Source organism: Neurospora tetrasperma (genome assembly GCF_000213175.1).
Source record: "Neurospora tetrasperma FGSC 2508 unplaced genomic scaffold NEUTE1scaffold_3, whole genome shotgun sequence".
Taxonomy (NCBI): Eukaryota; Fungi; Ascomycota; class Sordariomycetes; order Sordariales; family Sordariaceae; genus Neurospora; species Neurospora tetrasperma.
Genome location: NW_009799101.1, coordinates 3,598,725 through 3,626,710, shown reverse-complemented (window position 1 = coordinate 3,626,710; position 27,986 = coordinate 3,598,725). Strand labels below are relative to the sequence as shown.

The following is a 27,986-nucleotide window of genomic DNA, read 5'->3' as shown; positions in this document are numbered from 1 at the left end:
GGTTCCCTATGCAGGAAACACAGAAGGGTACTAACAGAACTCCACTGGCAGGCTTTCAGTCTTGGTGTAGTGTATGTAGTATACACGTTGGGTGCGAGTGCATTTACTGCGTATGTATGTAGGTCGCCGGACATGGAGACATGCAAGGCATTGAGGCCGGTCCTTTTCTGCCTCCGCGCCCTTCTTCTTTGGTCCTTCTTCAGGCCTTCTTTTCCTCAAACAGTTGTAGGGCGGCCGGACGGGACGAGGGGGAGGGGCTGTTGTCCCAAAAGGGGCCTAGAACAATTGAGATACAGTGTAAGTGTGAATGTCACCGTGCATATCTTCAGGTTCAAGTTGCAGTCCAGGGGTCGGGCAGCACTCACTCACGCAGCACAGCAAGCGAGAAGTCATGCTTGATTCACGATGGTTGAGGTTGGAACGGCATTGATGCATAATTGGATGAACAGCTCTGTCAACAGGCACACATATGATCAGTGGCACACTGTCAGAGAGGAGCCTCTTGTTCTCACTCCGTCGGGAGCCAGAGACTGGAGCCTCAAAATGCCCCTCCCTCCCTCCACAACCGCCGCGGCGTCTAGTCCACTGCAGGGAAATGGCCAGGTGCAGTGCGTGTCTGCGCACTGTGCTTTAATAAGACGAGCGTTAGACCCTGGTGACCCTGCAGTGGTGGAATTGGATCTTGCAACCATGTTGCGACACGCATGCATGGCTTCCCCGGGCGCTGGACGCTAGTCGCCGGTAGTCGCCAGGTACCCGTCCGTCGTGCGCGCCCAAGGGAAGGTCCAGTTCACGATCAAATTCCCCCCTCCCCAGCCTAGGCGCTCCCTTTACAATTTACAAAGCAGAAAAGCGCATCGATACCTTGCCCACAGTCATTCATTCTCATCAGTCGCATCGCATCGCGTCAATTCAACACTATCCATTCTTTTCGTTACCGCTCGGCTATGGGGTACATCCTACCCCCACCGCAATTAGTTTAACATATTCCTTCATTCGTTCAGTTCATGCAAGTTGCTCTGCCCTGCTGTTGGTGTGGTCTTTGCGGTTGCTCCGGAAACTCCAGAGTTGTCGCGCACAAGCTTAGGTTGTGAAGGGACACAGATCGCGACTTTGCGCAGACTTCAGTTTCTGTTTGGCCCTTTTCTTTCGCTTTAGCTCTTTGGCTTGTCTGGGTGCCCAACTCTACCCACTGACAGGCTAATTTGCAATCTCTGCCTTCACCTCTTCACTCTCATTACCAGCATCATTATTTTTAGACTTGTTGGGCGACCTACAGAGAAAAAGGTTGTTTCGACGTCATTGCTTTTTTACCTGAGAGAGTCTACAAGCTCCACCTCGGTCGGAGCCGACTTGCGATCGATTCTTGTTGGACTGGCCTGCTTCCGAGCTTTCGATACTTACCTTTCGACCCAGTAGACAACCACCAAACAAAAAAGGCTCATTGCTCTAGGAACATAACGAAACGACTAAACCTTGCGCATACATACTACCTACCCACGAACTACTTCCTGTCTGGCGCCTCACAAGCTCACTGACTACCGCCCGAGCCTGACATCGGCTGCAACGCTCGCGCGACCACCCCCGGTTTCATGTTCGTTTGCCCTGAGCATCAAAGACAGGGCAGCTCCCCGCGTTTCTCACCGTCCGAGCGACACAGGACCCTATGACAAGTTTTTGAGTGGGAAGGTGCTTCATGAAGAGAAGCTCGGTTCAACCAAGGAGACCCCGGACGAAACCTGCACGATCATCCATCCACAACCACATAACTGACCTTTGCCTACTCGTCACGTACTCACGCACCCGAGCCCGGCGCCCGGATACGTCGTCTGCTGTACCGTACCTACCTCCTGCCCGTCAGGTCTGTAGAGGTACATCAGTTCAAGCACCCCCGAGGTGATCTAGAAGATCTAAAACTGCTGCTCCATCGCTGCCGCCCGCCGCTCTCCCGTCTCGCAGCAGCATTCAAGTGCACACAGCACATTAGAGTACACATACAGAGCTCGAGCGCCCTTTCGCATACCCATATCGGCGCCAACGATATCTAGTGCCGACTTGTTCGATCTCGAGAAGCCAACCAATCGTTCCGACCGACCTGCAGTTGTGACGAGGAACGTTGGCCAACAAGGTCACTGCGCAACGAAAGCCAAGCCAGAGATAACCAGACATGTCGTTGAATGGGTTGGACAATCCCGCAGTCAAGGAAGCCCACGAGGTTGCGCTTGTCGAGCCTGGAGGATGGTGAGTCCTGCTGCCGTGCTGTCCTTTCTCCTTCTTTCATCCTGCTTTCTGTGGTTGCAAAGCGCCGCCTGGCTTCCCTCGTTCCTAGAACCTTATTATTTTCTTGTTTTTGTTTGCTTCCCCTGCGCCGCAAACTAGCGTCGTCGATTCGCTAACACGGTGCCTACCACCGCGCCCAGGTTCCTCCTAAAATATGCCAGTCGTGATGAGCTCGAGTTGCAAGGACAGGGCACCGGCGGTATCGTCGAGATACGAAATGCGATCGCCGAGTATGAGGATAAGTCGCCATTGTACGGCTATATGCGATATAGGCGCCGCAATGTCATCCTCAAATACCTGCCTGAGGGTTGCTCGAGGCTGGTCCAAGGTTCGTGTTTCTCTTTCATCTGCCCCTGGGATAACCATGTTATAATGTTACCTGAAGGGAAGAAAGACTTACCTAGCTTGCTAATCGTGTTTTAGCTCGAGTAACCGTTCACTTCAACGCCATCTGCGAATTCCTTTCACCCTACGATGCCGAATTCTCGATCGCCTCCGCATCTGAACTCAAGGACACCAAGCTCTCAGCCGCATGCTCGTTGCATACGTCGACTGCTTCCGCCTCGTCCATCACAGATTCCCTTCGCGAAAGGCTGTTGGAAGAAGCTTCCGAGGAGGAAGAACAAGAGCGAAGAGAGACAGAGGCGGAATCAGTAGCGGACGAGGAGGGACGGAACCGGGAAGATCCCTTGAGTGGTGTTTCAAGGGACCCGGATCTCGCCAGCAACCCAGACACCATACATGACGCCGATGCCCGTTCTCTAGCCGGAGTTTTGCGACCCTCGTCGCCCACAAGTATGATGGATGACTCGGCAAGGCGCATGTCCTCGCACTCATCTCGCTCTCGCCAAACTGATTATTACGGTTACGGCTCTTATAAGCCGCGCGTAAAGCTTGGACCCAGGCCTTCGGTGGATAGTGTCGGGCGACCGCGAACAGGAACTTCTGGAACTGGAGAGAACAGGCCGGTCTCAACGATCCCCGTAGGCCTCAAGGTTCACAAAGCCTTGAACAAGAAGAGCCGAGCCGAAGAACAGGATGAAGACGGACTAGAGTCGTCGACAATCAAGGAAGACGCAGAGAACAAATCCCTGGCAGCCGATTCGACAGCGGACCTGGCTGCTGCCAAGGTCACTGAAACTGAATCTGCTCGGCCTATTTCTAGTGGTGGAGTGGAGGATGAGGTGGCCCCGGCATCCCCTATTAAGCTAGAAATCCCCACATCGGCCCCGCCGCCGCCAGCCAAGCAGACCGCCATAACACCTGAAAAGGCACGGCTACTGAAGGCGATGAAACTGAGGGAGAAAAAGAAGATGATGAGTTCGAATTCCACGCCGAAAAATCCTACTGAAGGTGCTGGCGAAGCGTCTTCTGCGCCAAGCTCCCACTCACTCCAAATCTCAGAACCACTCTCAGACGCCACAACAACACTGGTGGCCCTCGAGAGCGCTAATCAGGGGCCCGCCGATGCTGAAGCCCAATCTTTGCACAACCCCTTAATAACCACTTTCCAGGGCGACTCGGGAGTGGACAGGGAGGCCGCTGGCGATCATTCGCCAGTTGATATGCGCACGGATTCTCACCCAACCTCACCCATAGCGACTGTTGCGACCTCATCAGATCTGAGCGAATCTACGCAAGCTTCCTCTCTTTTGGAATCTACAGATGAAACCGTTCTCGCCGACAAGGAACAGAGCCTCGAAGGCGCGCCAACATTGCTCGAACAGCCTGCAACTATGAGTGCAGCTGCAACTACTGAAGATCGGACTGATGCGCCTCCCGCGCAGTCAGTGGAGGATGTCGAAAAGCAGGAGGAGCTAGCGGCGGAAACTAAGGCAGACTCACAAGCCGACAACAGCCAGGAAGAAACGATTGGGACGCCTGTGGCTGTGGTTGAGAATGCTGCGGCAGGGGAGGCAGAAGGTGCGGCTTTGGCACCGGCTTTGCCGATATCCAAGTCCTCGGGAGCAAACGACGCATCACGCAATGCAGATGGAGATGCAGACAACCAAGCAGCAATTTCCCCAGAAGCGAAAGAGGGAACCACCCCGGAAGTCGACAACTCTGCTGCAGCCACAGATGCCAAGGACCACGGATCACCATTGCCTGAATTCCCAATACCGAATTCCAATTCTTCGACTCGAAACAGCAAGCATTTGGCCGATGAGCCTAGCCAGGAAGTTCCAGAAATCATCACGCCAGGCCAGGGTGGCGTGCCTGGAGATAACGTGTCTTCTCAGGAAAGGCAATCTGAGGTTCCAGAGAGGAGGGAATCGTCGGCTGTCCAGACTCCGCAAGCGAGGCCAAAGTCTGCATTTGAGCCTCTTCGACCAGACTACGATGGAGTTGACAGGGACAAGCGGTTATCGGTGGTCAACCTTTCGGATGACGACAGGCTTATGGATGAGTTGCAGTCAGCAACCGTACAAGGAGCCAAGCCGATCACCGCGTCAAAGTCACCTGGCTCATTGTCCCCCGGTGACGTGTCATACAAGAGAAATTCGATGATCGAGACTGGTTCATCCGCACCGCGATTCTCGAGGACGGTATCCAGTCCGGTTAGGAACACGTTGCTTTCGCCTGCGAATGTCCAAGCTGGCACGTCCAGGTCTCTCTCGACCAGTGCTGGGTTCCTCCAGAAAATGGGACAACAAGACATAAAGCCAGTAACCGGCAAGATTGGCTCGAGCATTTCGCAGCGAATCAAGGCACTCCAGACGTTGTCCGGTGCCCCTGCTGGGCCGCCGGACCCCGCTCCGAAAGAGCGACCTGCTACTACTTTCTTCGCAGTTCGGAAACCCAGTTTGCGTGAGACACCGTCGAGATCACCATCCGTCGCCGATAGATCACCATCCACCACGGAAGCCAGGACGTCAGCAAATCCGCAGTCGCAGATTGGTAGGTCCGGATCCGTAAAGAATCGACTTTCCATATTTGAGGGGGGAGCCGTACCAAGGGGCCGGCCTGATCCGGTTCAAGTGACCGCCCGCATAGTCCGAATAGATCCATACAAACAGCCTTACCCAAAAGCCCCAGACTCGAAGAAGGCTGACCCAGCGGATTTTGTGCGCTTAGAACTAAAGCAGTCCCCGCTAGATACGCAGTCCGGTGATCGCTCCGCCCCGTCGCAAACCGCGCCAGTGTACCAGTCTCAGTCCGAGGAACAGCGTGCTTTCTCGAGGAAGGAAGGGCCAGAGAGTGTAGCGGCGGAGGACGACGCCAGCTCAACGAGACGCTCTTCCATGGCGGTCGTCAAGGAGTTCATGAAGGACCGGCTTGGCAAGGGCCCATCATCGGATGAGCTACCCGCCGGTCTTGCGTCGCCTCGATCGCCATCTCGCCAATCGACGGTCCAGCCCGCCCAGTCATTCAAGTCGTCTCGCCGTGACAGTGCTGGCAGCAAAGCATCGTCAATCGAGCACGGCTCCCCTTATCATGCGGAAGATGAGGGACGACTTGGATCTAGCCACTCAAACGCTGATTCTACTCTCAGTCCGTCCAGTGGCAAGAAGGATGGAAGTCGTGCGTCGCGCTTTATGCGCCGCCTGTCTAACATCGTCCCTAACCGCAAGAACGGCGCGCCCAACATCTCGCCCACTCTTGTCGAGGAGGATGTCCCTGAAGTTCAGCCCGCGGGGAAGAACCCAATGTCTCCGCCTGAAGTACGGACAGTTATCCCCCAACAACACAGAACGCCTCCTCAGCCTTCCCGCCAGGCCCAAACGTCAGCACCTCAACCGCAGGTGCAGGAACCACCCCAGCCAGCCTCGCAGGCTCAGCCCCCGACAATCGTATGTTTCATGGGCGATGTGAACGTCCAGTTCCCCGACACTCTCCTTTGGAAGCGTCGGACCGCGTGCCTCGACAGCCACGGCTTTCTCATCCTGAGCCCTGCGCAGAATCTCTCGGCCTCGCTCCAGGCCCAGGCTGTAAAGCGATTTCACATGAGCGAGTTCAAGATGCCCTATGAGCCAGAAATGGAGATGCAAGAGTTGCCTAACAGCGTAGTTCTTGACTTTAAGGAGGGCAGCGGGCTGCAGCTTGCCTGTGGAGATAGGACCGGTCAGCTCACTGTTTTGAAGAGTAAGTTTCTCTCCTCTTATGAAGCTGCCGGATATACGTGAACAAAAGTAACTGACGAGAAATGAAACACAGCACTCCAAGATGCTCACAAGAGTCATATTAGCTTTGGACAATGAAACTGTTTTGACGACTACCAGAACAAACAAAATTGGAAAGAGCGAGGAAACCACAAAAGAAGAGAAAAAAAAAGCGTTGAAATTTAATCTACCCCTCTACTTAGTCCGACGACTAACCCCTTTATTCCTTTTCAACTTCTTCTTCACATACAACACACAGACATCCTTTATACGTTGTTGGACAACATGAACACAAGGACGAGATGGGTAGGTAGGGAAAAATGGGTTCAGGAAATCCATCCAACAACCTAAACCAGCCCATCGGTCACTGTGTTCCACCACACTTGCACATAACATCACCCAAACAAAACAAACTGAACTCAAACACATTATTACTATGTCACATTCGCTTATTACATGTACCCTTTCTTTCCTTTGCTTGTATTTTTTTTTCTTGTGGATCTTGAAAATTCCATCTGCCTATATCTATCTATCTATCTGTCTGTCTGTGTATATAGTCAAGATTCCCCCCCGGTTCTTCTCTCGTATAAGTCTAATAAACAAAATGTTTCAGCACTTGACCGTTGTGTGATTTGGCACTTTTATCATAGGACTGGAAACCTGTGTGACATGGCTATAGAGTGAGTGTGCATACCAGTCTTTCTAGCTTTATGTTGTCATTGATATTGTTGTGTGTGTCTGGTGGGTAAGGGGGGATAAACGGCCAACCGCGAATCGGTCTGGGGCGAGGTCAGCTTGCAGAAGTTTTGATAAGTCGCATAGATAGTCATGTCACTCAGTGGGAGAGATGGCAAGTGTCATTTGGATGAATACATATTCACTTTTAGCACAGTGAGTGAATGCAGTGTCAGTCATGTCTTCTATGAGAACCTTGTGAAATCCTGTCTCATTACTGTTTACACTCGCTCGGGAGTCCTACCGGCTCTTTCTGCGTAACCGTAAGCGGAGCTCAGGCTACAAATATAACGGCGCACCAGAAATGAGACAATCAGTACTAGTGACAGATGATACGAGTAAACGCACTCTTCATGAAGGTCATTTTTTCTTCGTTTTACTTTTTGTACAATAAGTGGATATGGGTGTTGTTCATCATAAACATGTCGTTGGGAAATTATAAATGCTCTATCTCTCTCCCCGTTTCCTTTTTGGCTCCCTTCATTCCCGCGGTACGCTTTTAAAAGAATACCATTACAACGACCATGCAAAGTGGCGGACAACCCAAAAGGACCAAACAGATAATATACAATGTGTGGTGATGTGTTTGAGCGGGGAGAAGTGAGTGGAATTTCGAGAGATGGGAAATGCCAAACGTGAGGGATGGCGAGATAATCATCGTAAGCTGGTTAACGATGCTGGCCTTCTTCTATTCTTCGCCCAGAAACGGGATTCCGTAGGTATCGTTCCGTTGGCCGGTCTTGTCAGATCAGACTGCGTCAAGTTGTGAGGCCGGGTGCTGGTTAGGAGTATCCGTTCAAGGCTCCCGCCGGAGAGAACTCGGGGTTCTTTTTTTCCCCCCAAACGGTCCCCATCCTGGAAACGCTAGTTTCCAGCCCGCCGCCCTTCGACCAGCCATCCCTCTCTCCCCTTCACATCTCCCGGTTCACAACAACCATCCGTCCCTCGCTCATCTTCGTTTTTCATTTTCCACACTAAGACTCGCTGCTTCCCTCTTTAGAGCGCAGGCCTAGCCCCCTCGCCACCGATAGCAGCCAAGGTCTTCTCGGCCGTACCAGCCTGTCCCTCACCACCAGCAGTGAGAACATCAGAGCCAAGCTCGCGCATGCGCGCCTCCTGCTCCATAGCGGCGTAGTTCTGGTCCTCGGCGAAGGCAATGGCGAAGGGGACGCCGATCAGCAATCCCGAAACAGAAACGGCCCAGGCGGCGCGGCCGGCGAAGGAGAGTGTCGACTTGACAAAGTTGGTGGTAGTGGAGTACTTGTGGTAGAACCAGCCGCGCGTGGTGGGGCTGACCATGTCGCGCAGGGCGTACAGGCGGTCGGTGAAGGTCTCTTGGGACTCGTAGTCGGAGTCGACGGAGATCTCGGAGTCTGTTTATGTGTAGAGGCGTGGGGTTAGTGGGATTGACCTTGTCGTTCCGACTATCTGTCTAGACTCAAGAGGAGAACAGGCCCATGGTGGTAATGTGTTGTATCGAGAGGACTCGGGCTAGAGATGTTAAGGCTAGATTGGAGGGTGGTAATATGGCGCGTGGTTGTTGGGCTAATAGGACTCCAAGTATGTCATTGTATGTTGAAGGAAGACATGTGTGTGTGTGTGTATATGTAGGTATATCGATGTTGGCTGGCAACTGCGTCTGGTAGGTTGTCGTTTGGGCATGGGCGTCACGGTGGCATGACTTAGGGTGGACGGCGTCGGGATGCCATGGGTATTTGGTGATGGCGACAGTGACGTAGTCGTACAAGTCCTTATAGCCCCTCCAGCCCGAGACTCCTCTCTTTCTTTGTCCTCGACAGTAGAGGAAAGCTTCACTCACCAGTGTCAGTGAAATCCTCGTCATCCTCCTCAGGGCCGACCTGCGGCTGCTGGAAGTGCTCGTCTTCGACCTCGGTAAGCTGAACCATTTTGGATTATGTGGGTGGGTGGTGGAATAGGTAGAAGGACTATCGTTGGTGGTGGTGGTGGTGACTTGGGCCCGACAAGTATGGAATCGAGGTAATGTTATCGGCTTTGTGGATGTCTGTTGCAATTGAGAAATCGGAGAAATCGGATAAGTGGATACAGGCACAGCGTGTGAGCAAAACAACCTGCTTTTTGACGGGCAACTCTGCTGGACAGTGGACAGTGACCTGAGAGTTTCAAAAAGTTGGATTGGACCTCGAATCGCACCGACCATGACGAGTTTTCTTATCGGACGCTAAGCCATATTAGGTACGGTTCAGTCACGGGACCGAGGATTAAGCAGTTAGGTACATAGCACATGTACTTCCCCAGATCTTCCAACTCCCCCCCCCTTTTCCCACCACTGCAGTGATGGTATGTGCAATATAATCGTTGTCAAGGAGATGGATCCCAAAACCAACCATGTTTTTCAACCACGCACATGGTCATATTCCAGTCAGCCAACATTGTCAATGCCATCCTTGGTACTGCCGGCGCTGCATGTACACTTCTCGCTCAAAATATCTATCTAAAAGAATAAACATCAAAAACTCAAACAACTCGCTGCATCTCATTACTCTTCCACTTTATCGTCCGTAGACACATATACAGAACCCATTCATGCTGAGTCCTCATACCAAACATTATTCACCAAGTCAGTCAATCATTTAACTCATGTCTCTCGCCTGGTCGGCTCCGCGAACCTGATCCCTCTCCTCGGTGGCGGGATCCTGGGGGTATCATCATCCTCGCTATCCTCGTCCTCAGCTGCGCCCGGAAACATGCCCAGAGCAGCTTCTCTGCGCCGTCTTTCCGCTGGTGTCTCACCCTGTTCCCCTTCTCTGTCATCTCCAACGCTCTGGAGCACCGCCAGCCTACGTCTCCGCTCTGCTGCTGTTTCTGGAACGTCTCTGCTTGGAGCTGCTGATCCGCCCTCTGCCGTGAGAGGCGATGGCGACCTCGACCTCGACCTCGACCTCGACCTCGACCTTGACCTCGACATCGATGGTGACTCGCTGCGTTCAGCATTGCTACCTCCGCTCATCATCTCCGACTTCTCAGGACGCCCTTGTCTTGTGAGGCTATCCTTGCTGTGGCTGGACTTGACAGATCCAGCGGGAGATCCTCTGCGCTGTACCGGCTGCGGTTGCTGCTGCTGCGATTGCTGTAGCTGCTTAGGCGTAAGGTCCGCTTTGGCTAGGCTCTTGACAGCGCTCGATGCGTTGGACTGGTCCACAATTTCCTTGCGCGTACTCTTGTCCAACTTCTGCATCTCCCGGATGAAGTCCTCCTTGTTCATGCGTTGGCCAACACCACCAATAGTGAAGCGAATATGACGATCGTCCTCTTCTTGTTCTTCCACCGCATTTTTCTTTTTCGATGCATCGCCGCCACCAACCACGGCCGAAGCCCACGTAGGACGTTTGGTTGGTTTGGACGGCCTAGTGGCCGAGCCCTCGCCACCGGCTGCACCTCCTGCGACCTGTGCCTTGTCCCCAGCCTTGATACCCATGTACTTCAAGCTCTGGGAAACAAAATCGTTTTCTGGCTTCTCTGAAGGCAGTTCATATTTCTTAAGAACCTCGCCATCTTCGTTTTCGACAATAATCTGCATGAAAGGTTAGTTGAATAAGCGAAAGGGGGATACATCAGCGGTACTAACCGTTGTACCAAACTGGTACGCTCTGGCAGGTTCACTTCTCCTAGTAGACTTCTCCTTCTCCTTGCGCTTTGCCGCTTCTTCATCACGCCAATTCTGAATCTTCTTCTTCAAAGCGTCATAGCTCCAGCCCGATGGCCCAGCCTCAGCCTCAAGCTTCTCCTTGAGAGCCTCCACTGGATTCTCGCCTTCGCCTGTAGCTGGGGATTCCACAGCCAGAACATTTCCTTCGCGATCCTCCACAATGACATGGTCGCCCTCGTCATAGTATTCAAGTTCCTGATCCCTCTGTTCAGATGTGGGGCTCGGTTCGTAAGGGGAGGCGGTTTCATCAGATGATCTTTCCTTTTCACTTTTTCTTACCGAGCGGCGGCGCGTAGTCAAGGCATCCGAAGGTGACAACCGCGCAGTGTCAGATGGCTCGAGAGACATCTCATCGTGCGGCGAAGCGATCGCCTGTTCGCTTTGGCTTCGGCGCTGGGGGAAGATTGCTGACTGGCTGATAGGGCCTCCGGGTCCGATCCCGTCATCCCATCTCTTTCTCCGACGCCGGCCGTTGGCCGATGATGATCGGCTTCCCGCATGACGCCCGGTACCTTTATCCTCTTCCTTCTGGCGACGCAAAAAGGTACCGGGAAGACCAGTAGGGGGCAGGGTGCCAGGGGGAAATTCAGGCATCTTCATATCATCTTCGGTATCCGACATGTTCCTAGCTTGAGAGCGGGAAACCGAAGTGATGCGGGGCAAGCGGTTCATCCAGGAAGGTCCATCTTCATTGGCTTGCGTGTATGACATGGTGATGGTAAGGGTGTTGATGTGCTTGCCGAGCGTAAACACGGCGACTGATGAGCCATGGACGATGATTGAAGACACTACCAAGAAGGTAACAATGGGCCACACCAGTTGAATCAGGTGGAAGTGCGGATTGTTCGGGTTGATGTTGGATATATCGGCAAGGGGGACGGGATCCTCATGCTCCAGCTCGGCGCGCGCCAGAATGGCGACAAAGATGGCACCAACGCCAATGGGACCGAAGTGACCAGCAAACAAAGCCTCGCGCCATGTCTTGATGTCGGGTATCAGTGGTTTTAGAGCCATCATAATGGGGATTCGTCTGAAGAGAATGACCATGATGGCGAGAACGACCAAGCGCCAAGCGCCCAGTCCGATGTCGAAGTTGTTGAACTGCTCCCAAGGAATGATGGTGCCGAGGTAGACAAAGTATGCCAAGTTGATTAGCAAATCAATAACGTTGGATACGTGGGATTCCTCCGTCTTGTTTGTGAACCAACCGTCATTGGAGAAACCGACGCCGGCAGCGAAGCCGACAAGAAGATCATCTACGCCTAGGATGCTACCAGACCCAGCGCAAAAGAGGGCCAGGACAAAGTAGAAGACGAGGAAACTCTCTCGGTCGATCAGCTCATGTCTCTCTGCATACTTGATACCGTGGCGTGCGATATAGCCGACCATGAAGCCAAAGATGGCGCCGAAAACGCACTCGTAGAGAATGGTGAAGACGATCCAATGAAATGATACGTCTCGGGCCTCACGGTGGTCTAGAATGAGGTAAAGAGAAAGGTAGACGAAGGGGAAAGCCATGCCATCGTTGCAGCCGGATTCGGCAGAGAGCAGATCTCGCAAATGCTTGGGCACTCTCTTTGCGAACTTGCCCTTACCGACAACAGATGAAGCGAGGACAGGATCCGTAGCCGTGACACAGGCAGCAACAACCAGACTGTCGAGCCAGCTCAGGGGTGGAATCAGCCACCAGACAAAAAGGCTGGTGATCAGCCAGCCCCAGAGCATGACAGGAATAAGGAGGAATGTGACGGATCTCCAGTGCTTTTCCATGTAGAACTTTGGCAATTCGACTCCAACGGCGAAACACTGGACGACGAGGACGAGGCGAGAGAACTCGATCGTGACGATATCTAGATTACCCCACTCGATAGGGTCTATAAGCCCGGCAGCATGAGGGCCAAAGATGAGGCCGCAGAGAGTGGCCACGGTAGCTTCACCAATGTACATGCGCTCCTTGATGATGGAGGAACACAGCATGAACAGAGAGGTGAAGCCGCCCAGGATAATGTACACCAGGTGGGGCCTGGTGATGGAAAGCTTGTCCCACGCCATCCTGTCGTGGCTTCTACGGACAAGCCGTAAGTAAACCCGGTAGTTGTCGTGTGCTCCGCAAGCAGTCGGCGCAAAAGTCGAATGGATGTACTGTTGATGAGCAAGACCAAAAGGCGAAAAGTCGAAAGAAGCGAGTAACTCTGACCTGATGCCCAGAAACAGGGAAATTTGACCTGTTCCTCCTTTTGTCTTGATGTGGGGCCGAGGAGGCTGGTGGCCCGTAGCTTTTCGCAGGAACAGGGTCCAAGGTGTCTGAGCTAACGGAACGGGATGGCCCTGCGATATTTTTGATTGCAAACGGGACCTCTGCTTGTTTCGTTTCCCTCTTTCTAAGCTGCGGGATCCCCAATGTCCCGGTCAGCCGGTATTCTCGCCCGTTGCCCGATGATGACCAAGTGGTGCGCGCAGGCGGATCCTGGCTCAGCCTCAGCCCTGCTGTTGTGTATCTGAACCGAGTGGGTTTGTGTTTCGTTTCTTAAAATAAGATCCAAGACAGACCACAAACGCTGTTCCAGCCAACTTAGTAACCCGGATAGGAGCGGAAAGCCAACGGAGCTTTGTGGCGTACGGGAGTAAAGCGGCGTAGTGTTTAGGAAGCTGTGACGAACGAGGGTTGCTAAGCGACAGTTGAAGGATATCGGGTATCGAAAAGCGAAGGCGGAAGAGAAGCCGAACAATCTCGCCGGGCTGTAGTTAGGGATCGCTGTTGTTTGTGCTTTGCAAGGTGGCGTTTGTCCCCCTTCCTCTGAGTTCCCACCACTCGCCCTTCGGTCGAATTCGATCTCGAGCGCCAAGCCAAATAGAACAGCAGCGGCGACGTCACTTTGTGCGGGAAGTAGCGCTTTGGTCGAAACCGTAAGTCGCGTTGTCGTCGCAGTTGCTGCCGGGCGTGGTAGCCAGACTCAATAACAGTCGCAACTGAGTAACAGGACCGTAACAAGCAGAAAATCCTTCTTTTTCGTTACCAGTCGCGATTCAACTTATAATACTGGAATGGTGTAGTAGTAGTAGTAGGTCTGGGTGATAGTCGTAAACGCTGCCACTAAAAGGTGCCAATGAGTGATGCTTTGAGGCGGCAGACAACAGTGATCGACAATGAACACCGCGCAAGACTTCCGAACCCGAAAAGAAAAAGGAAGGAAAGAAGTGATGAATGAAAGGTCAACATTGAAGCAGGCTGGGACGGGACGACGGCAGAGGGGCGGGAATGGCACAAGATAAAATAAAAGTCCTGGAGAACCTGGCAGAGTTCAGAACATCTGCTGCCAAGAGAGGCAGATTTTCTTTGGCAACATTTGCCTAGGTGGCAGGACATGATCCATCACCCATGGCCCGTCATGGAGAGGAAGGCGTCTGCGCCACGGGCATCGGTCTGCGCGCACAGTACCAAACGCATGTGGTTTAAACAACTTGTAAGTGGACGTGCCCGATCCCGACTGGGACCGATACCGTCAAGAGAACCTTGGCGGTCGAGACAAAAACCAATCGTATCGTGGGCTTGGTGGAGCGTTCCCCAGCTATGGCTACCCGCCGCGCTGCAAAAGCTGGATACAGGTGGGGCATGGTGCACCAAGGCAGAAAGGGACTTCCATGGGGACGGGAACCAACCTCCTGCTTCCATCTCACAGCGACCATCATGTGTACATAGAACAGCATGCACCCCACGGGAGAACTGAAGTGTGATGATGAGACAGCTCGGATGGGTCTGCGGGGGTTGGTACTTAGGATCTGGTATTCAGTTCTGTATGAAGGCTGCATTCTGCATATATATTCCATCTGGGGTCTTTCTGTGCATTGCAATAACACGGGGGTCACGAGAGTCTTCCTGTAGGAAAAACACAAAGTTCAAGGGACGGCATCTCGAAATAGCGGTCTTGTGTTTGGATGTGACGATGGACGAACCCTGCACTGCCTTGTCATGACATCCAGATCCACGTTTGCGGCGGTCCCCTCTTTCTTCTTTGGCGTGACTGATGGGCATTCCCATATGTATATCACGCCTCTTCTCTCACCTCCCATCCCAGGTACCGCACAACGACCAGTCTCGATCGCCATGGAAGCTTCTCAAGATAAGGCTAAGGATTGCCGAGCCGGGTGGCATGGTAGCTGGATGTACGGTAAAGGAGGCTGAAGATACACAGTGCTTACGTAGTGGTAATCGGCACGACACCATCCGACCGCTGTCCGACTCTATTCCGTCGACAACCTGCCTGCATACACTAGTACATTTACGAACACAGTGTCGGAAACCGGCAAGCTTATCACCACTGCACTTACGTACACCTTGACGTTTTGGTATTGGGTTTAACATATCTGACTCGAACTCCAGCATGGTGCCTTGTGTGTAAGTCTACGTATACCTAATACACTATATCAAAACGAAGCCGCGTACTCAGATCCGAATCAACTGCCAGGTTTTGGGCCCAGAATACACTACCTCAGCCACTGCCCAGCACATCCAGCCTCTTTGAAAAGCTTCTCAACGGAAAGCTTTTTCTTGACTCATGCTCAAGCTCATTTCCAAGAACCTATCCGCGACCGTGATTACCGAGCCAAGCATTGGCATCACATGGAATGCATATCCTCGGCCAACAAGAAAGAAAAAAAAAAAAAAAAAAAAAAAAAACCCGGAGCTGTGTGATACGGTGGAGGCGTGGGAGGTTGAGAGGAATCCCTGTTTGCCTTTGCGGATCGATTCAGTCTTGCGCCATTTGATTCATGCACTTGAAATGAGTAGAAAGAAGAGAAGCAAAGATATCTCTCTTTTTCATGTACGTGTGACCAACTGCTAACCTTGGGAAGGGGAGAATCTCAACCATGGGCCGGTGCGCTAATACGGTTCCACAACGGGGTCCTACAAGCTGGGTCGACGAATCGACGGCACTTTATACATACGTACTAGCAGTGACTAGAAACTGTCTTTTGGCGGTGGCCGGATCGTCCCTGAAATCTTCCTCGACCACCGCTTTTTAATGCTGCGGCATGTCCGACAAGGAACACAACATTGCCGTGATGAGTGAGATTTGTCCGAAAGGGAAATCTATGGGAACCCAACAGGAAACGCCCACCAAGAAGTGCTCACAGGAAATGTTCTGGAATAGGTCAGTGTGGCAATACGGGCCGTCACGCGGATCGTGGATTGTTTCTTTCTTGATGGCCCGCCAGTTTGGGTTCTGTACCCCTCAGGTTTTCCGGCTGTTGGTAAAGGTATGTATTCCACAATCTCTTTGCCCTACTCTGGTCTCTGGCCGGTGTACATCAGGAGAGGGGAGAAAACATCATGTCAGAGTGGTTGGAAATGTTCCATCACAGGTCTTTCATCGAAGGTGAGGAAACCAAACTTGCACAAACCCCATGAATAGTGTAACTCGGCCTGGTGGCATACGTCATCGTAATCGTACACAGGTGGTGTGGATGTTAGCAATTAAAGACATGGCTACCCCATGTTTCGCGGGTACCTTTTGGTGTTCTCACCGAGGTGAGGATGGTTGCAATTCTTAGTTGGATGTCAAGATCTTCTGGTCCCTGGGTCTTCACCGTGGTTGCCATGGTTCGTTGCCCCCCAAAAGCGCCAGGGGAACTGCAAACAATAGGTTTGCAGGGGAACCCCCCGCCTTAAGCCCCTCACATTGTCTGGATTCCACTTCCTATCGCCCCGTGCACGGTCCTCCGCGTTTAGTGGAAAATCAAACGAACGCGATTTTCCTAGACGAACGCGTTACCTGGTATCGCTATGGTGTGCCATTTTTTTGTCAAATGCAAGATGACAACTGGAATTTAATGATCCAATCCGAGCCAAGACTTTACGCCAACTCGACCGAAAGGGTTAATCGTGAAATTAGCGTACAACGATACTTTAGCACTCGACAAGTGGTGGTACTGTCCCTCTGAGGGGTCGAAAGCTGTATGAAGACTGGGCTGCTTGCCGGTCACCACCTGCTCCTGCACCGGGCCACCATCAACCTGAACCTTTCCCCGAACTGGTCAACCTTCCAAGCCGTTCTCGTGCACCGCGCACCTCTGCGAGCCCATGTACACAACTCTGCCCCTAAGTGTGCCGCCTTCCCACTCGAAGCACTCCACGACGAAGACATCATGTTTGGCAGGGCAGTCCAAGCAAAGGCCGCCGAGGCCAACAACAACAATAACAAGTCGAAGCCCGGTGCTTCGTCAATAACCAAAAACGCTTCCCTGAAGCAGCAACTCTTTCCTTCTAGCAGTCCCGCACGCGCCCCCTCAGTCGGCTCCCAGTCTAGGACATCATCCGTCGCCGACATGTTCAAGAAACCTGGGTTCGGTGGTACCTCTAGCGGTGCCATTTCCGCCAGTTCAAGACCTTCAGCGACTACCGACCCGTTGACGACTCGACCCGCGAATAGTGCTCCGCGACCGCCTCCCAACTACGGCAGCAGTGGCGGTGGCAGAGCGTTTGCGTCGCTCTACAACGCTTCTGACTCCTTCAATGATACCCCAGATGTGATCGACCTTTCCATGCAATCAACAAGGCGACCTCAGCATGATTTAACGTCGTCGGTATACATTGAGGATGACGATTTCAGCGATGACGAGAACCTCGATTTGGACTTCGAAGCCCCATCCGCCTTGCCAGTCCTCCCAACTGGGCGAATAAGCCTCGAACAACATCGGGAGTTGCAAAAGCAACAGGAGGAGGAAGTGAAGGAATCTCGGTTCCGCGAGCCCCGCCCAGGGACTCACACCAGTGTTCTTTCTTGGTCGGAGTCTTCGCCATCCCATCTTCAACCCCCCAAGCCCGAGCTGAATCCCCCTCCCAATACCAACAGGAAACGCGACCGCCTGCAAGACGACGACTTCGATTTCGAACCGCCCGCCGCTGTAAAGAAACCAAAGCGCGAACTACCTTGGACGATGGAACCGGAATCAAAGGAGGAGGAGTGGAAACATGCCGAAAAATACTCACAGGAGAAGAGCGGATATGCTCCCACGCCGGAATCGAAGCCCAAGGGGTCCATGCTATGGAACACTACGGCAAGCGCGGTCAAGGAACAGAAGAAGCAGCTCAAAGACAGGCAAAAGTCTTCCTCGGTCGCTCCCAAGACGGAAATACCCATGGACGAAATCAAGAAGGTCGTTTCGTCCCATCTTAACAAGGCGTCAGCCATTACATTGAGCGGCGAGCAGCTTCACGTGAAGAGCTTGGTGGTAGAAAAGGGGCAGAGCGTCTTCTTCACAGGTCCGGCCGGTACAGGAAAGTCGGTGCTGATGAGAGCGATCATCTCAGAACTCAAAAAGAAGTTTGCTCGGGAGCCGGAAAGAGTAGCGGTTACAGCTTCGACCGGTCTTGCAGCGTGTAATATTGGCGGCATGACATTGCACAGCTTCGCTGGCATCGGTCTCGGCAAGGAGGATATCCAAACGCTCGTCAAGAAAATCAGGCGCAATCAAAAGGCCAAAACCCGATGGCTCAAGACCAAGGTTCTCATTATCGATGAGATTTCCATGGTTGACGGTGAGCTTTTTGATAAGCTGTCTCAGATCGGCAGAATCATCCGGAACAACGGCAGGCCTTGGGGTGGTATCCAGTTGGTCATCACTGGTGATTTCTTTCAGCTGCCTCCTGTACCGGACAAAGATCTGAACAAGCAGAGGGATGTCAAGTTTGCCTTTGATGCAGCAACATGGAACATGTCCATCGACCATACCATTGGGTTGACTGAAGTGTTCCGTCAGAGAGATCCTGGTAAGCAGTTCAACTCTGGGATATCAAGTCAAACATGCGGCTAACAACCTTTAGAATTTGCAGAGATGCTCAACGAGATGCGGTTGGGAAGGATCAGTGACAGGACCGTCAAGAACTTCCAACAACTTAGCAGACCTCTAGCCTTTGATGACGGGCTTGAAGTAACAGAACTGTTCCCGACGAGAAATGAAGTCGAGAATTCGAACAGACAACGACTCGCTGCCTTGAAGGGCAAAATCTACCGCTACGAAGCGTACGATACCGGTGAGCCGGCGGTCCGCGAAAAACTTCTTGCCAACATGATGGCTCCTCCCGTAATAGAGTTAAAGAAGGATGCCCAGGTCATGCTCATCAAGAATATGGACGAGACGCTCGTGAACGGCTCCCTCGGGACTGTCGTTGGTTTCATGAACGAAGCAACATTTGAGCTGAAAGCGAGCAGTGACTTTGACGACGATGAGGATCTGGACAAGAAGAGAAGAATCAAGGCCTTCACCAGCGCGCTTTCCAATGCAGCTATTGAGAAAGGTGACAACACAGAGTATCCGTTGGTGCGATTCCACGCCGTCGATGGGACCAGGAGAGACATTCTGTGTCAGCCGGAGGACTGGAAGGTGGAACTTCCTACTGGCGAGGTCCAGGCTTCTCGAAAGCAGCTTCCCCTGATTCTTGCATGGGCTCTGTCGATCCATAAAGCGCAGGGCCAAACGCTTGAACGCGTCAAGGTCGACCTCGGCAGGGTTTTTGAAAAGGGACAGGCATACGTCGCGCTCAGTAGAGCTACCACGCAGCAGGGTCTGCAGGTGCTCCGCTTCCAGAAGGACAAGGTCATGGCGCATCCGAGGGTCGTCAGCTTCTACAACAAGCTTTACAGCGCCGAGTCGGCAGTGATGAAACGAACGAAGGTGGACCAGTCCATCACCAAGTTTGCGTACAAGACTCCATCTGTCGCCCAGGCTATTACGAAGCAGCAGCAGCAGAGAAGAGAGGTGATTGACATTGAGGACGAAGAGGAGAGGATGGCAGGATATGGTTGATGGTCGACTTTAGCGAATAAGGTTAATAAAACAAGGTGGAAGGGACATGATTACGGCAGCATCAGGCGGTGTTATGGTTGAGTTGACTGTTATTTTGGGTGGCGTCAAGGTCGTTGAGCCGAGGATTGGCTTTGGTTTATGTATCGGTAAGGTGGACATGATCAAGGAAAAAGGTTGCCCCAGGTGAGCTGGTACTTGGGGGGCTGGGACAACCACTCACAGCCTATAGACCTAGATGGTCTCGAACGGACGGAAGTGTGCGGACGGCAGCAGATAGCAAGCTGGCAGATATTGGATCATGGCGAGGTATATCTCCTCTCCGTCATCCCCAATTGTTAAAAACAAATTGTTGTAAGAAAGATCAGCAGGCACATATAGAGGTACATGTAGATCTAGGCTCGCGTGGCATTATCCCTCCAACCTCTTTAGACATTTTGCCAACATGACCAATTACCCAAAGCGACCACAAGGCTGAAGCTCAGCTACAAAGGACCAACCTCCTTTGCACACAAGGTGTTGGCATCTTCAACTATGGGGCCATGCTTTGATACACAAGGGTCAGGGGCTTTGTAGTAAGTAGTGGCCTGAACTCCTGCTTTTGGTTGCAAGAAGAATCGTTGTCGGAATTGAGTTGCAACTGCAGGGGTTTATTTACTGGTGTACATACATAAGTGGTTTGTTGGTCAGACGTTGTGAAACACAGTCATGTTTTCTCTCTGCATTCGGCCGCCCACCTGCATTTGGCCCCGTCCCCTGTCAGGGTCATGTCTCTTATTGCCTCGTGCTCTCAACTCCCCTTATGAGATTGGACAGACGTTGATGAAGTGACTCGACGCCGAGAAGGTTCGTGGTAGATCGCTGCATTACCCAAGTACTACGGGCACTTCGTGTGTGGCTATCTACAGTGCCGTGTTTTATGACATACTGTTCTGTACCGGCACAGTTGCACGGCTCATTCGAGTAAGAATTCACGTGCACTCGTACCGAGCATAGCATTTTACACTGTGTTTCACGAACAAGACGCACAGTACCGGTACACCGCTGGCGGTTGCCAAGCTTTGTCGCACCTGTACAGCTCCCGTCCCTTCACCACCAAAACCGGCTGTTATCGATAAAGTAAAAAGTGGAAGGGGGAACTGAAGCCAGGACGCGCGACCTTCTTTCACTTGGCACCAAAATCGCCGGGCGACGGACTGGCACCTTCCCAGTCTCTGGCACGATTCCATCACTCGACTTCACGACTCGAGTCGTCTCCTTCCACTCCAGTGCTCGAAGCGTAGAGGTAACCACTGCCCCGACATCGATCCAGTTTCGTCGCGCGTCCCTTCGCCATCTCAAGTGTCCAGAAGGCACCGGATCCAGAGCTGCACCCCACACACCGCACCGCATCCACCGTTGTCGGCTGTCGCATTGCAGCCAGACAGCAAAGGACGGATCCGACGAGATCGCACGCCTCGAGTGCCCAGCCGACCCTGCTCGTTTCGTTGTTGTTCACAGTCTGTTCATCGACTATTACACATCAATTTATCACACCTCTTACTATCTATCCACCCAGAACCGTCCCTTTGTCTACATCGTCATCCTCGGACAGTTCGCAGCCATGGCGGAGGATTCGTTCATCGGTCTTCCCATGTTGGTGACGATGCGTAATCCGCCGGCGAGACTGAAGGGCACTGTCAGCGAAGTGCAGGCTGGACACGGCTTGACCCTGACCAATGGTTTGTTCATTCCCTTTCCCTTTCTCTTTCCCTTCCTCCTGGCTTTCGAGCCTCGCCTTGCTAACGTGAATCTCTTTTCTCAGTTTGGAATGTCGACAACAATCGGTGGGAGCCGAGAGTCTCCATTCTCTCCTCGAACATTGTCGACATTGTCTACTTGCGCGAAGAACCTTCTCCCCAAACCGCCGTGCCCCCTCCGGTGCCCCCTCCTCACGTCATCCCACCTCCTCACGCCGTCCCCCATGCCATTCCGCAGGTCGCTCCGCCTGTTGCTCAACCGCCGCCGCCGACTAAGCCAGCAGCCTTTGTGGATCCCGCCATTCTATCTGTTGGGAAGCGCCCTGGCTCTCTGCCAGGTCATGCGTCGGATACCTCCCGTCACCAACCTAACACGAGTGAGAAGAGAGACCCGACTCCGGCTGTTATTCCGTCGAATAATGTTGTACCCATCCCATCCGGGACTGCCACCCCGACTCTCCCTGTAGTAGATAGGCTGAGACGCCTGGAACTGGACGCTCAAACCAGCACCCAAGAGTCTGCGGACGAAGACCTTGCACACGATGCCAGCTCGCAACAAGCAACCGCAGCCGCTCAGAAGAAAAAGAACAGACGGCCACGCAGGACTGGAAACAACTCGAGAAGTGGGCTACAGGAAGACTCAGAGGCGTCTCCGCAGGTCTCTCGCGCAACTACAAAGGGCAAAGGCTGGAGACAGACGCCTATTTTGCAGAGTACCTCCTCCTTCCAGCCCTTCAATTCTCTAAAGAAGATGCGAGGAGCAAACGACAACGGTTGGGCTTCGGAAGATGTCACTGATGTGCAAGAAGCCGGCGATTTTGACTTTGAATCTGGTCTCGCTAAGTTCAATAAGCAAGATTTGTTTGAACAAATGCGCAAAGACGATCTGATTGACGAGGCTGACCGCCTGGTATCGCACAATCGTGTACCCAAGCACAAACCTGGCACCGCCGGTGGCAAGAACCTGCACCATTCGGAGAACGTCCTCGACATGCCATCTACCATACTGAAGCCGAAGCCGATCGTCAAGGAGACATCCAACGACTTTTGGAACAGTGAAGCTGATGACGGGGTGATCAACGGAGCCGATCGACTGAGTGGGAGAGATCAAGCGAGCAGGCAAGGGTCACGCCGAGGGGACAACAAGGTGGCATCCAACCGGAGGTCGAATTCCCGTAAGGCGAGCGGCGTCCCGGCGGCGCACCCTTTGAGCAGAGTGAATTCATCTGGTGTAAGCCACTACCGCACCCTATCAGCTAAGGGCAGTCGGCCGAGTAGTCGGCTCTCAGCGAGGGCAGCTATCGTTGACAAAAAGAAGCAACCGGCGACAACGGTTGCAGCAAGTCCTCAGGGTCTCTACGTGCTTCCGTCGAATCGCAAGATTGAGCCCGTCTCGGCTCTGCAAATGCTCAACCTAGAGAACATTGCACACAACGAGATTGGTCTTACAGAGGAGATGATGACCGAGAATGCCGGACGTGGCATTGCAGAGGTGACGCTTACAGCGCTCTCGGACCCGGCTATCAAGGTGCGCCACTCAAGCATCGTCGATCCCACGTCCGGTAACCCGCCGCCACCGACAGTTGTTGTACTTGCCGGTAACAACAAATCGGGTATCCGGGCTGTTGCTGCCGCCCGGCATCTTCGCAACAAGAACATCAGCGTGATCGTGTGCGTGGTTGGCCTTGAGCGTGGTGAGCGTGATCTCCTCGAAGACATGCGCCAGCAAGTTCGCCTCTACAAGAACATGGGCGGACGCATCTTCTCCAAGAGCGACTTTTTTGAGCACCTTCGCAAGATCAGTATTCCTATGCTGACAATCGACACACCTCGCTCGTCACTAAGTAGCCTCGCTAACCCGGCTCCTATTATGCTCATTATCGACGCGTTGCTGGGCCTGGCCATTTCTTTTGATGAACTGAGAAACGGTGATCAGGCGACGGTCTATGAGCTTATCGAGTGGGCTAACCGTAATGAGGCATTTGCCCTTGCAGTTGATATTCCCACTGGCATCGACCCATCGACAGGCAAGGTTAGCGTTGTTGACGGTAACAAGTTGTATGTCAAGCCGCGCTACGTTGTTGCCGTTGGTGCACCCAAGCGTGGACTGCTCGAGGCTCTGATGGCGGCGGAGAACGATGATGGGGATACGGTGCTGGCTGGCGGGGATACCTCGTTGCCAGACGATGCCGTGCTGGAGTGGAAACTCTACCTGGTGGATCTGGGTCTTGGCCCTGCCATGTGGAAGAAGGCAGGGACGAAGATGCGTAGGGGCATCGACTTTGAGGACCGTTGGGTGGTGGAGATGAAATATCGCGGACTAGTGGAGGAGGAGGAAGAAGAGTTGGTTTAGGCATCTCGCTGATTCCCCGTATGTCGGATGCCTACGCCGAGTCACTGAGGTGGTATCCATCCGAAGATAAGCGTTTTGAAGGTCAGGGTTTTTTTTCGGTTTACACAACGTCGAAGCCAAGACTGGAAGGAAAGAATGGAAAGGAAAACACTCGAGATGGGGAAGAGAAACGAAAGTTACGCATGCATTAACATCATTCGGTTGGGTTCTTGGAAGCGAAACATGGGCGGTTTGTGCATTTACTCGGAAGCGGATCAATTTTTTTTTTTTTTTTTTTTTTTTCCTGGGCGTTGGTGTGTTGTCTGACGGTTTACTTCGGAAAATATATTTACTGAACAGGGAGGTTTCTCAACATTCAGGTCACACAAAAATTACGAGAAGTTGCATGATCATGGTCCAAATCTTGCTTGCACTGACTTCAATGGTTCGTCTTATGATCACACGTTTGGTGCTAATCCTGGAGAGCAGTACGGCTTTTGATCCCATACAATCAGGAATATACTGGGCCTCTGAGAAGGAATGCAGGTAAGAGTCTGAGATGCCGCCTCTGATCAATCCAGTAGTATTCTCCAATGGGGATTTCAAAGGGTGGTGAAAGGTGTTGAGGCTAAGTGTCAGGGCAACTGTGCTGGCACGGGCTACAAAGTAGTATGGCATGCGTCACAGGCCGGCCGGCGGGTATTGCTCGCCGAGGACAACACAGCGGTCAATATTGACCAACAATTTTGGTGTGGATAGACTAGAAAGAGTTGGTAGGTAATAGCAAGGAAGGAAGGTTTTTCTTTGATTCCAGTATCAGTGTGAACGGTCCAATGTGTGTTGTCATCTCCGGGCAGTGTTTATCATTCCTTGGCATTGAATTGTGGGGCTCCGACTTCAGCGTTGATGATTTCACACTTGATTGTCTCTTGAACCTGAACTTTCGCAACAACCTCAGCAGAACACTTCGCGGTATAGTCTGGAGCACCGTCTGGGTTACACTCTAGCAGCCAAACATTATATCAATATCAACAATAGGCAAGTTGTCTCCTTCTGACCTTTCACCTCAACGATGACTGACGCCTCTTTTCAGCGACCGAAACCGGAAAACCCAACGCCAGCAGGCAAGCACCAAACTCCCTTGCCAAGACTTTTTACCCCTTATCACTCCCTCAATCATTGTTTACATTCACCATTATCTCACCTCACCACTACACTATATCCTCGACAACACCATCAGATACTTAACCATGGCACCACCACCACAACAACCAGCACCTGGGTCCCAATCCCAACCAAAACCAGCCAAAACCCTGACCTTCGCCACCCCCCTCCCCCAATCCGCCCGCTCCGACATCCTCGAATGGCCCCTCCCCAAACCCTTCTCGCACTACGTCCTGACCGGCAAATCGCGCGCGGCCTGGCACACCTCCTTTGTGATCCCGCAACTCAACCTCCTGCTGGATGCCGGCTTGGTCATCAACAAATCCCGGCCCAAACACATCTTCATCACGCACGGACACAATGACCACGCGCTTTCCTCTCCCGTGTTCATCAAGCGCGAGGATCCGCCTGATTTTCATTGCCCGGTGGGGATGAAACAGGTGTTGGAAGACTACTTGCGGGCGAATACGATGCTCAACTTGGGGGGTTTGATAGCGCCGAGGCCCGGGAAGGAGTTACCGCTTGAGGTACGGGATCCGGAAACGGGGGAAGTGGTGCGCAGTGAAATCAGGCCGACGCACGTGACGTACGGTCTGGAGGCAGGGGATGTGGTACCGTTGAGACGGACAAAGAATATCAGCGCTGTGGCTTTTGCCTGCGATCATACCGTCCCTTGTCTGGGATATTTGTTCCAGCAGACGACGCATAAGCTGAAGCCCGAGTTTGCGAAACTGCCGCCCAAAGAGCTCAAAGCGATCAGGGCCAGTGGACAAGAACTGACGGCTCCGGTGACGAGTCCCATCTTTGCGTTTTTGGGGGATACCACCACCAAGACGCTGGAAGAGGAGCCGATGAGGGGGTGGTTAAACGAGAAACTGCCGGTGGTGATTACTGAGTGCAGTTTTCTGTATGAGGAGCATAGAGCCCAGGCGGAGAAGACCAAGCATACGATTTGGGCGGACCTGGAGAAGGTCATAAGGAAGTACCCCGAGACAATGTTTGTGGTGATGCATTTTAGTCTAAGGTATAGTGTGGGACAGGTCAGGAGGTTTTTCAAGGAGAGGGCGGAGGGGTTGGACAATGTGGTAGTTTGGGTTGATGGGGAGGGGGAGGATGGGGATGATGTGGGCGGGGAGGGGGAGATGGGTGATGAGGATTAAAAACGAGTAGAAAATGGGCGGGAGATCTCGGGTTAATATCTTGCCATCGGTATATATTGTTCGAATGTAGATATGTTTGGACGCAAGAATGAAACGCCTACCTACCTTTAAATTCGCTCAATTTCATGCACAATGACTCCCACGTTCTGCTTCTCAGCGAGGGCTGCAATCATATGTTGCAGGCCAACCCAATCCTAACCACTGACGACCGCAAGGATATCGACCTTGGTCTTTTGTGTTGGGAACCAAATACTCCCCCAATATCCAGAAGCGGCGTTGGTGGCTATATAACCCGATGAAGCCGATCGATGATGATCCAGACTGTCTTCTACTCTTCATTTTGGTTATGACCAAACAGATCCAACACCTTCATAACTGCAGCCTGCACTATCTTTACCTTTGATGGCTTTTGAAGGTATCGTTTTCGTCCGATCTCTTGCTCATGGCTCTGGAATTTGAGATTCCAGGTCAGGTGAACGAGACTAGCAGATGCATTACTGATTCATGAAAGCATGAACGGTGTCATACACGCAACGGGAGAGGGCAAATGGTCTTCAACAAGGAGAACTGGACAGTTGATTTTGTTCAAGAGCACTGCGAGCCACGTTGGGATTCTAGAACCCTCCTTCAGTGGTGTTCGTTGGGTATCAGGTTGCGGTCCCGAAGAAGCTTTGTGTCAGAGAATGAGCATAACTGGTCGTTACAACGGTTATCTCGGGTGTCAACCCCAATTGTTGGGCTGTGCAGTTGTGCAGACGACTTGCATGATATTGAGACGAAGTCTTTCCGTCGTGCATTTGAGGTTGTCTTGCCGCCTTTCAACCGCCAATGGTTACCTCTAGTTATTTTGATCAGCTATGGCCCACGGGCGGCAGGACCGATGAAACGACTGCCACACAGGCTAACAGCGAGGGTAATACATTGGACTTCTTGAGGTACACCCTTTGGTCGTCGCTGCTGTTTCAGTCGCGACGGAAGTCTGTGACTATTCTATCTGCCAGGTTCGTCTGACGTGAAGCCAAAAAAAGGGATAGTCACCATGTGGACGATTTTGGAAGGTTGTAAAAATGATTGTTCAGCTGAGGGAGGAATAGCCACGGCAACGAAGGCAGGCTGACAAGTCTCACTACCATCGAGGGGTTTGAACCGAAGATCTGGATATATAAGCGGCAAAACTTCGGCATGATACGTCTGTTGTATCTGCTCCAGATTCCGATGTACTTAAGACAGCCCATGTCCTCTCCTCAAAGTAGCGCGACTGTCGCTGGATGATGGATGCTACGGCATTGTGGTCTGAATACCCCATTTGCCATGACTACCTACGCTCGTGGAGTCATTGTTAGCTGTAAGAGATCCAGCATTCCCACATATTCAAGCTCCGAATGGAGTTGAGAACACTTCTCTCGAGTACCTCTACTGAGGTTTCCCCAAGATCAGAATACGTAAGTCACCCACCTGGGTCTCCAGGGTCTGCGGATGACTTCTCACCCCGGTTTGTATATCAGACAGCCAGTCGAGTCATGGTTGACTATTTGTTATACCCCCAGTACAGCCCTTCAACAAGACATTTTGGAAGGCTAGAATTGATGACTAAATCCTAGAAAGATTGTACATATTCCGACTGTACAAAGAACCCAGTGCTTATAACCAACTTCCGAACACACTTTGACAAGTCGAACATTCGTAGATGCAGTGAAGGCACATGTGCTTGGTGTAATATCATATTCAATCACGACTAGTCCAAGAAATTTTATGAAATTGGTCACAAAGCAGAGTCACTCGGATTCAGTTGCACGGATATCACCAAGTAAAGCCACTCGGCTTTGGATGCGCGTAGTACAGAGAAATGTCATGTATGAGACTTCATACTATGTCTGTGCGTCATGCACCTGTCCATGTTGCCCTATCGGTCAACCCTATCATGCGCTTCGAAGACAATGATATGGGAGCCTATACCATGTTATGAGATACTTCCAGAAAGCC

The 27,986-nt window shown here is 52.3% G+C and overlaps 7 protein-coding genes across 7 annotated transcripts; 4 read left to right on the top strand and 3 right to left on the bottom strand.

Moving 5' to 3' along the window:
• Window positions 1-5,494: 5,494 nt before the first annotated feature.
• On the top strand, window positions 5,495-6,544 carry NEUTE1DRAFT_117076 (uncharacterized protein; the record flags this gene model as incomplete). Its single annotated transcript, XM_009852900.1, has 2 exons — window positions 5,495-6,363; window positions 6,436-6,544. The coding sequence occupies 2 exons, from the start codon at window positions 5,523-5,525 to the stop codon at window positions 6,477-6,479; spliced, it is 885 nt and encodes a 294-aa protein (XP_009851202.1).
• Window positions 6,545-7,473: 929 nt separating this feature from the next.
• Window positions 7,474-9,230, bottom strand: NEUTE1DRAFT_117075 (uncharacterized protein; the record flags this gene model as incomplete). The annotated part of the gene is made up of 2 exons (XM_009852899.1): window positions 7,474-8,488; window positions 8,935-9,230. 2 exons carry the CDS (start codon window positions 9,020-9,022, stop codon window positions 8,112-8,114), a joined length of 465 nt encoding a protein of 154 aa, XP_009851201.1.
• Window positions 9,231-9,309: 79 nt separating this feature from the next.
• On the bottom strand, window positions 9,310-12,855 carry NEUTE1DRAFT_63697 (uncharacterized protein; the record flags this gene model as incomplete). Its single annotated transcript, XM_009852898.1, has 2 exons — window positions 9,310-10,668; window positions 10,723-12,855. 2 exons carry the CDS (start codon window positions 12,853-12,855, stop codon window positions 9,733-9,735), a joined length of 3,069 nt encoding a protein of 1,022 aa, XP_009851200.1.
• A 2,008-nt stretch (window positions 12,856-14,863) lies between these two features.
• Window positions 14,864-16,352, bottom strand: NEUTE1DRAFT_42117 (uncharacterized protein; the record flags this gene model as incomplete). The annotated part of the gene is made up of 3 exons (XM_009851984.1): window positions 14,864-14,961; window positions 15,638-15,738; window positions 16,330-16,352. Coding segments are annotated over 3 exons (222 nt in total), but the record flags the coding sequence as incomplete, so codon positions are not given.
• A 598-nt stretch (window positions 16,353-16,950) lies between these two features.
• On the top strand, window positions 16,951-19,702 carry NEUTE1DRAFT_129901 (uncharacterized protein; the record flags this gene model as incomplete). Its single annotated transcript, XM_009852897.1, has 2 exons — window positions 16,951-18,036; window positions 19,489-19,702. 2 exons carry the CDS (start codon window positions 16,951-16,953, stop codon window positions 19,609-19,611), a joined length of 1,209 nt encoding a protein of 402 aa, XP_009851199.1.
• Window positions 19,703-21,211: 1,509 nt separating this feature from the next.
• On the top strand, window positions 21,212-23,762 carry NEUTE1DRAFT_82373 (uncharacterized protein; the record flags this gene model as incomplete). Its single annotated transcript, XM_009852896.1, has 3 exons — window positions 21,212-21,329; window positions 21,413-21,528; window positions 21,586-23,762. The coding sequence occupies 3 exons, from the start codon at window positions 21,212-21,214 to the stop codon at window positions 23,698-23,700; spliced, it is 2,349 nt and encodes a 782-aa protein (XP_009851198.1).
• A 1,236-nt stretch (window positions 23,763-24,998) lies between these two features.
• Window positions 24,999-25,958, top strand: NEUTE1DRAFT_24301 (uncharacterized protein; the record flags this gene model as incomplete). Its single annotated transcript, XM_009851913.1, has 1 exon — window positions 24,999-25,958. A coding segment is annotated over one exon (960 nt), but the record flags the coding sequence as incomplete, so codon positions are not given.
• Between the last annotated feature and the right edge of the window lie 2,028 nt (window positions 25,959-27,986).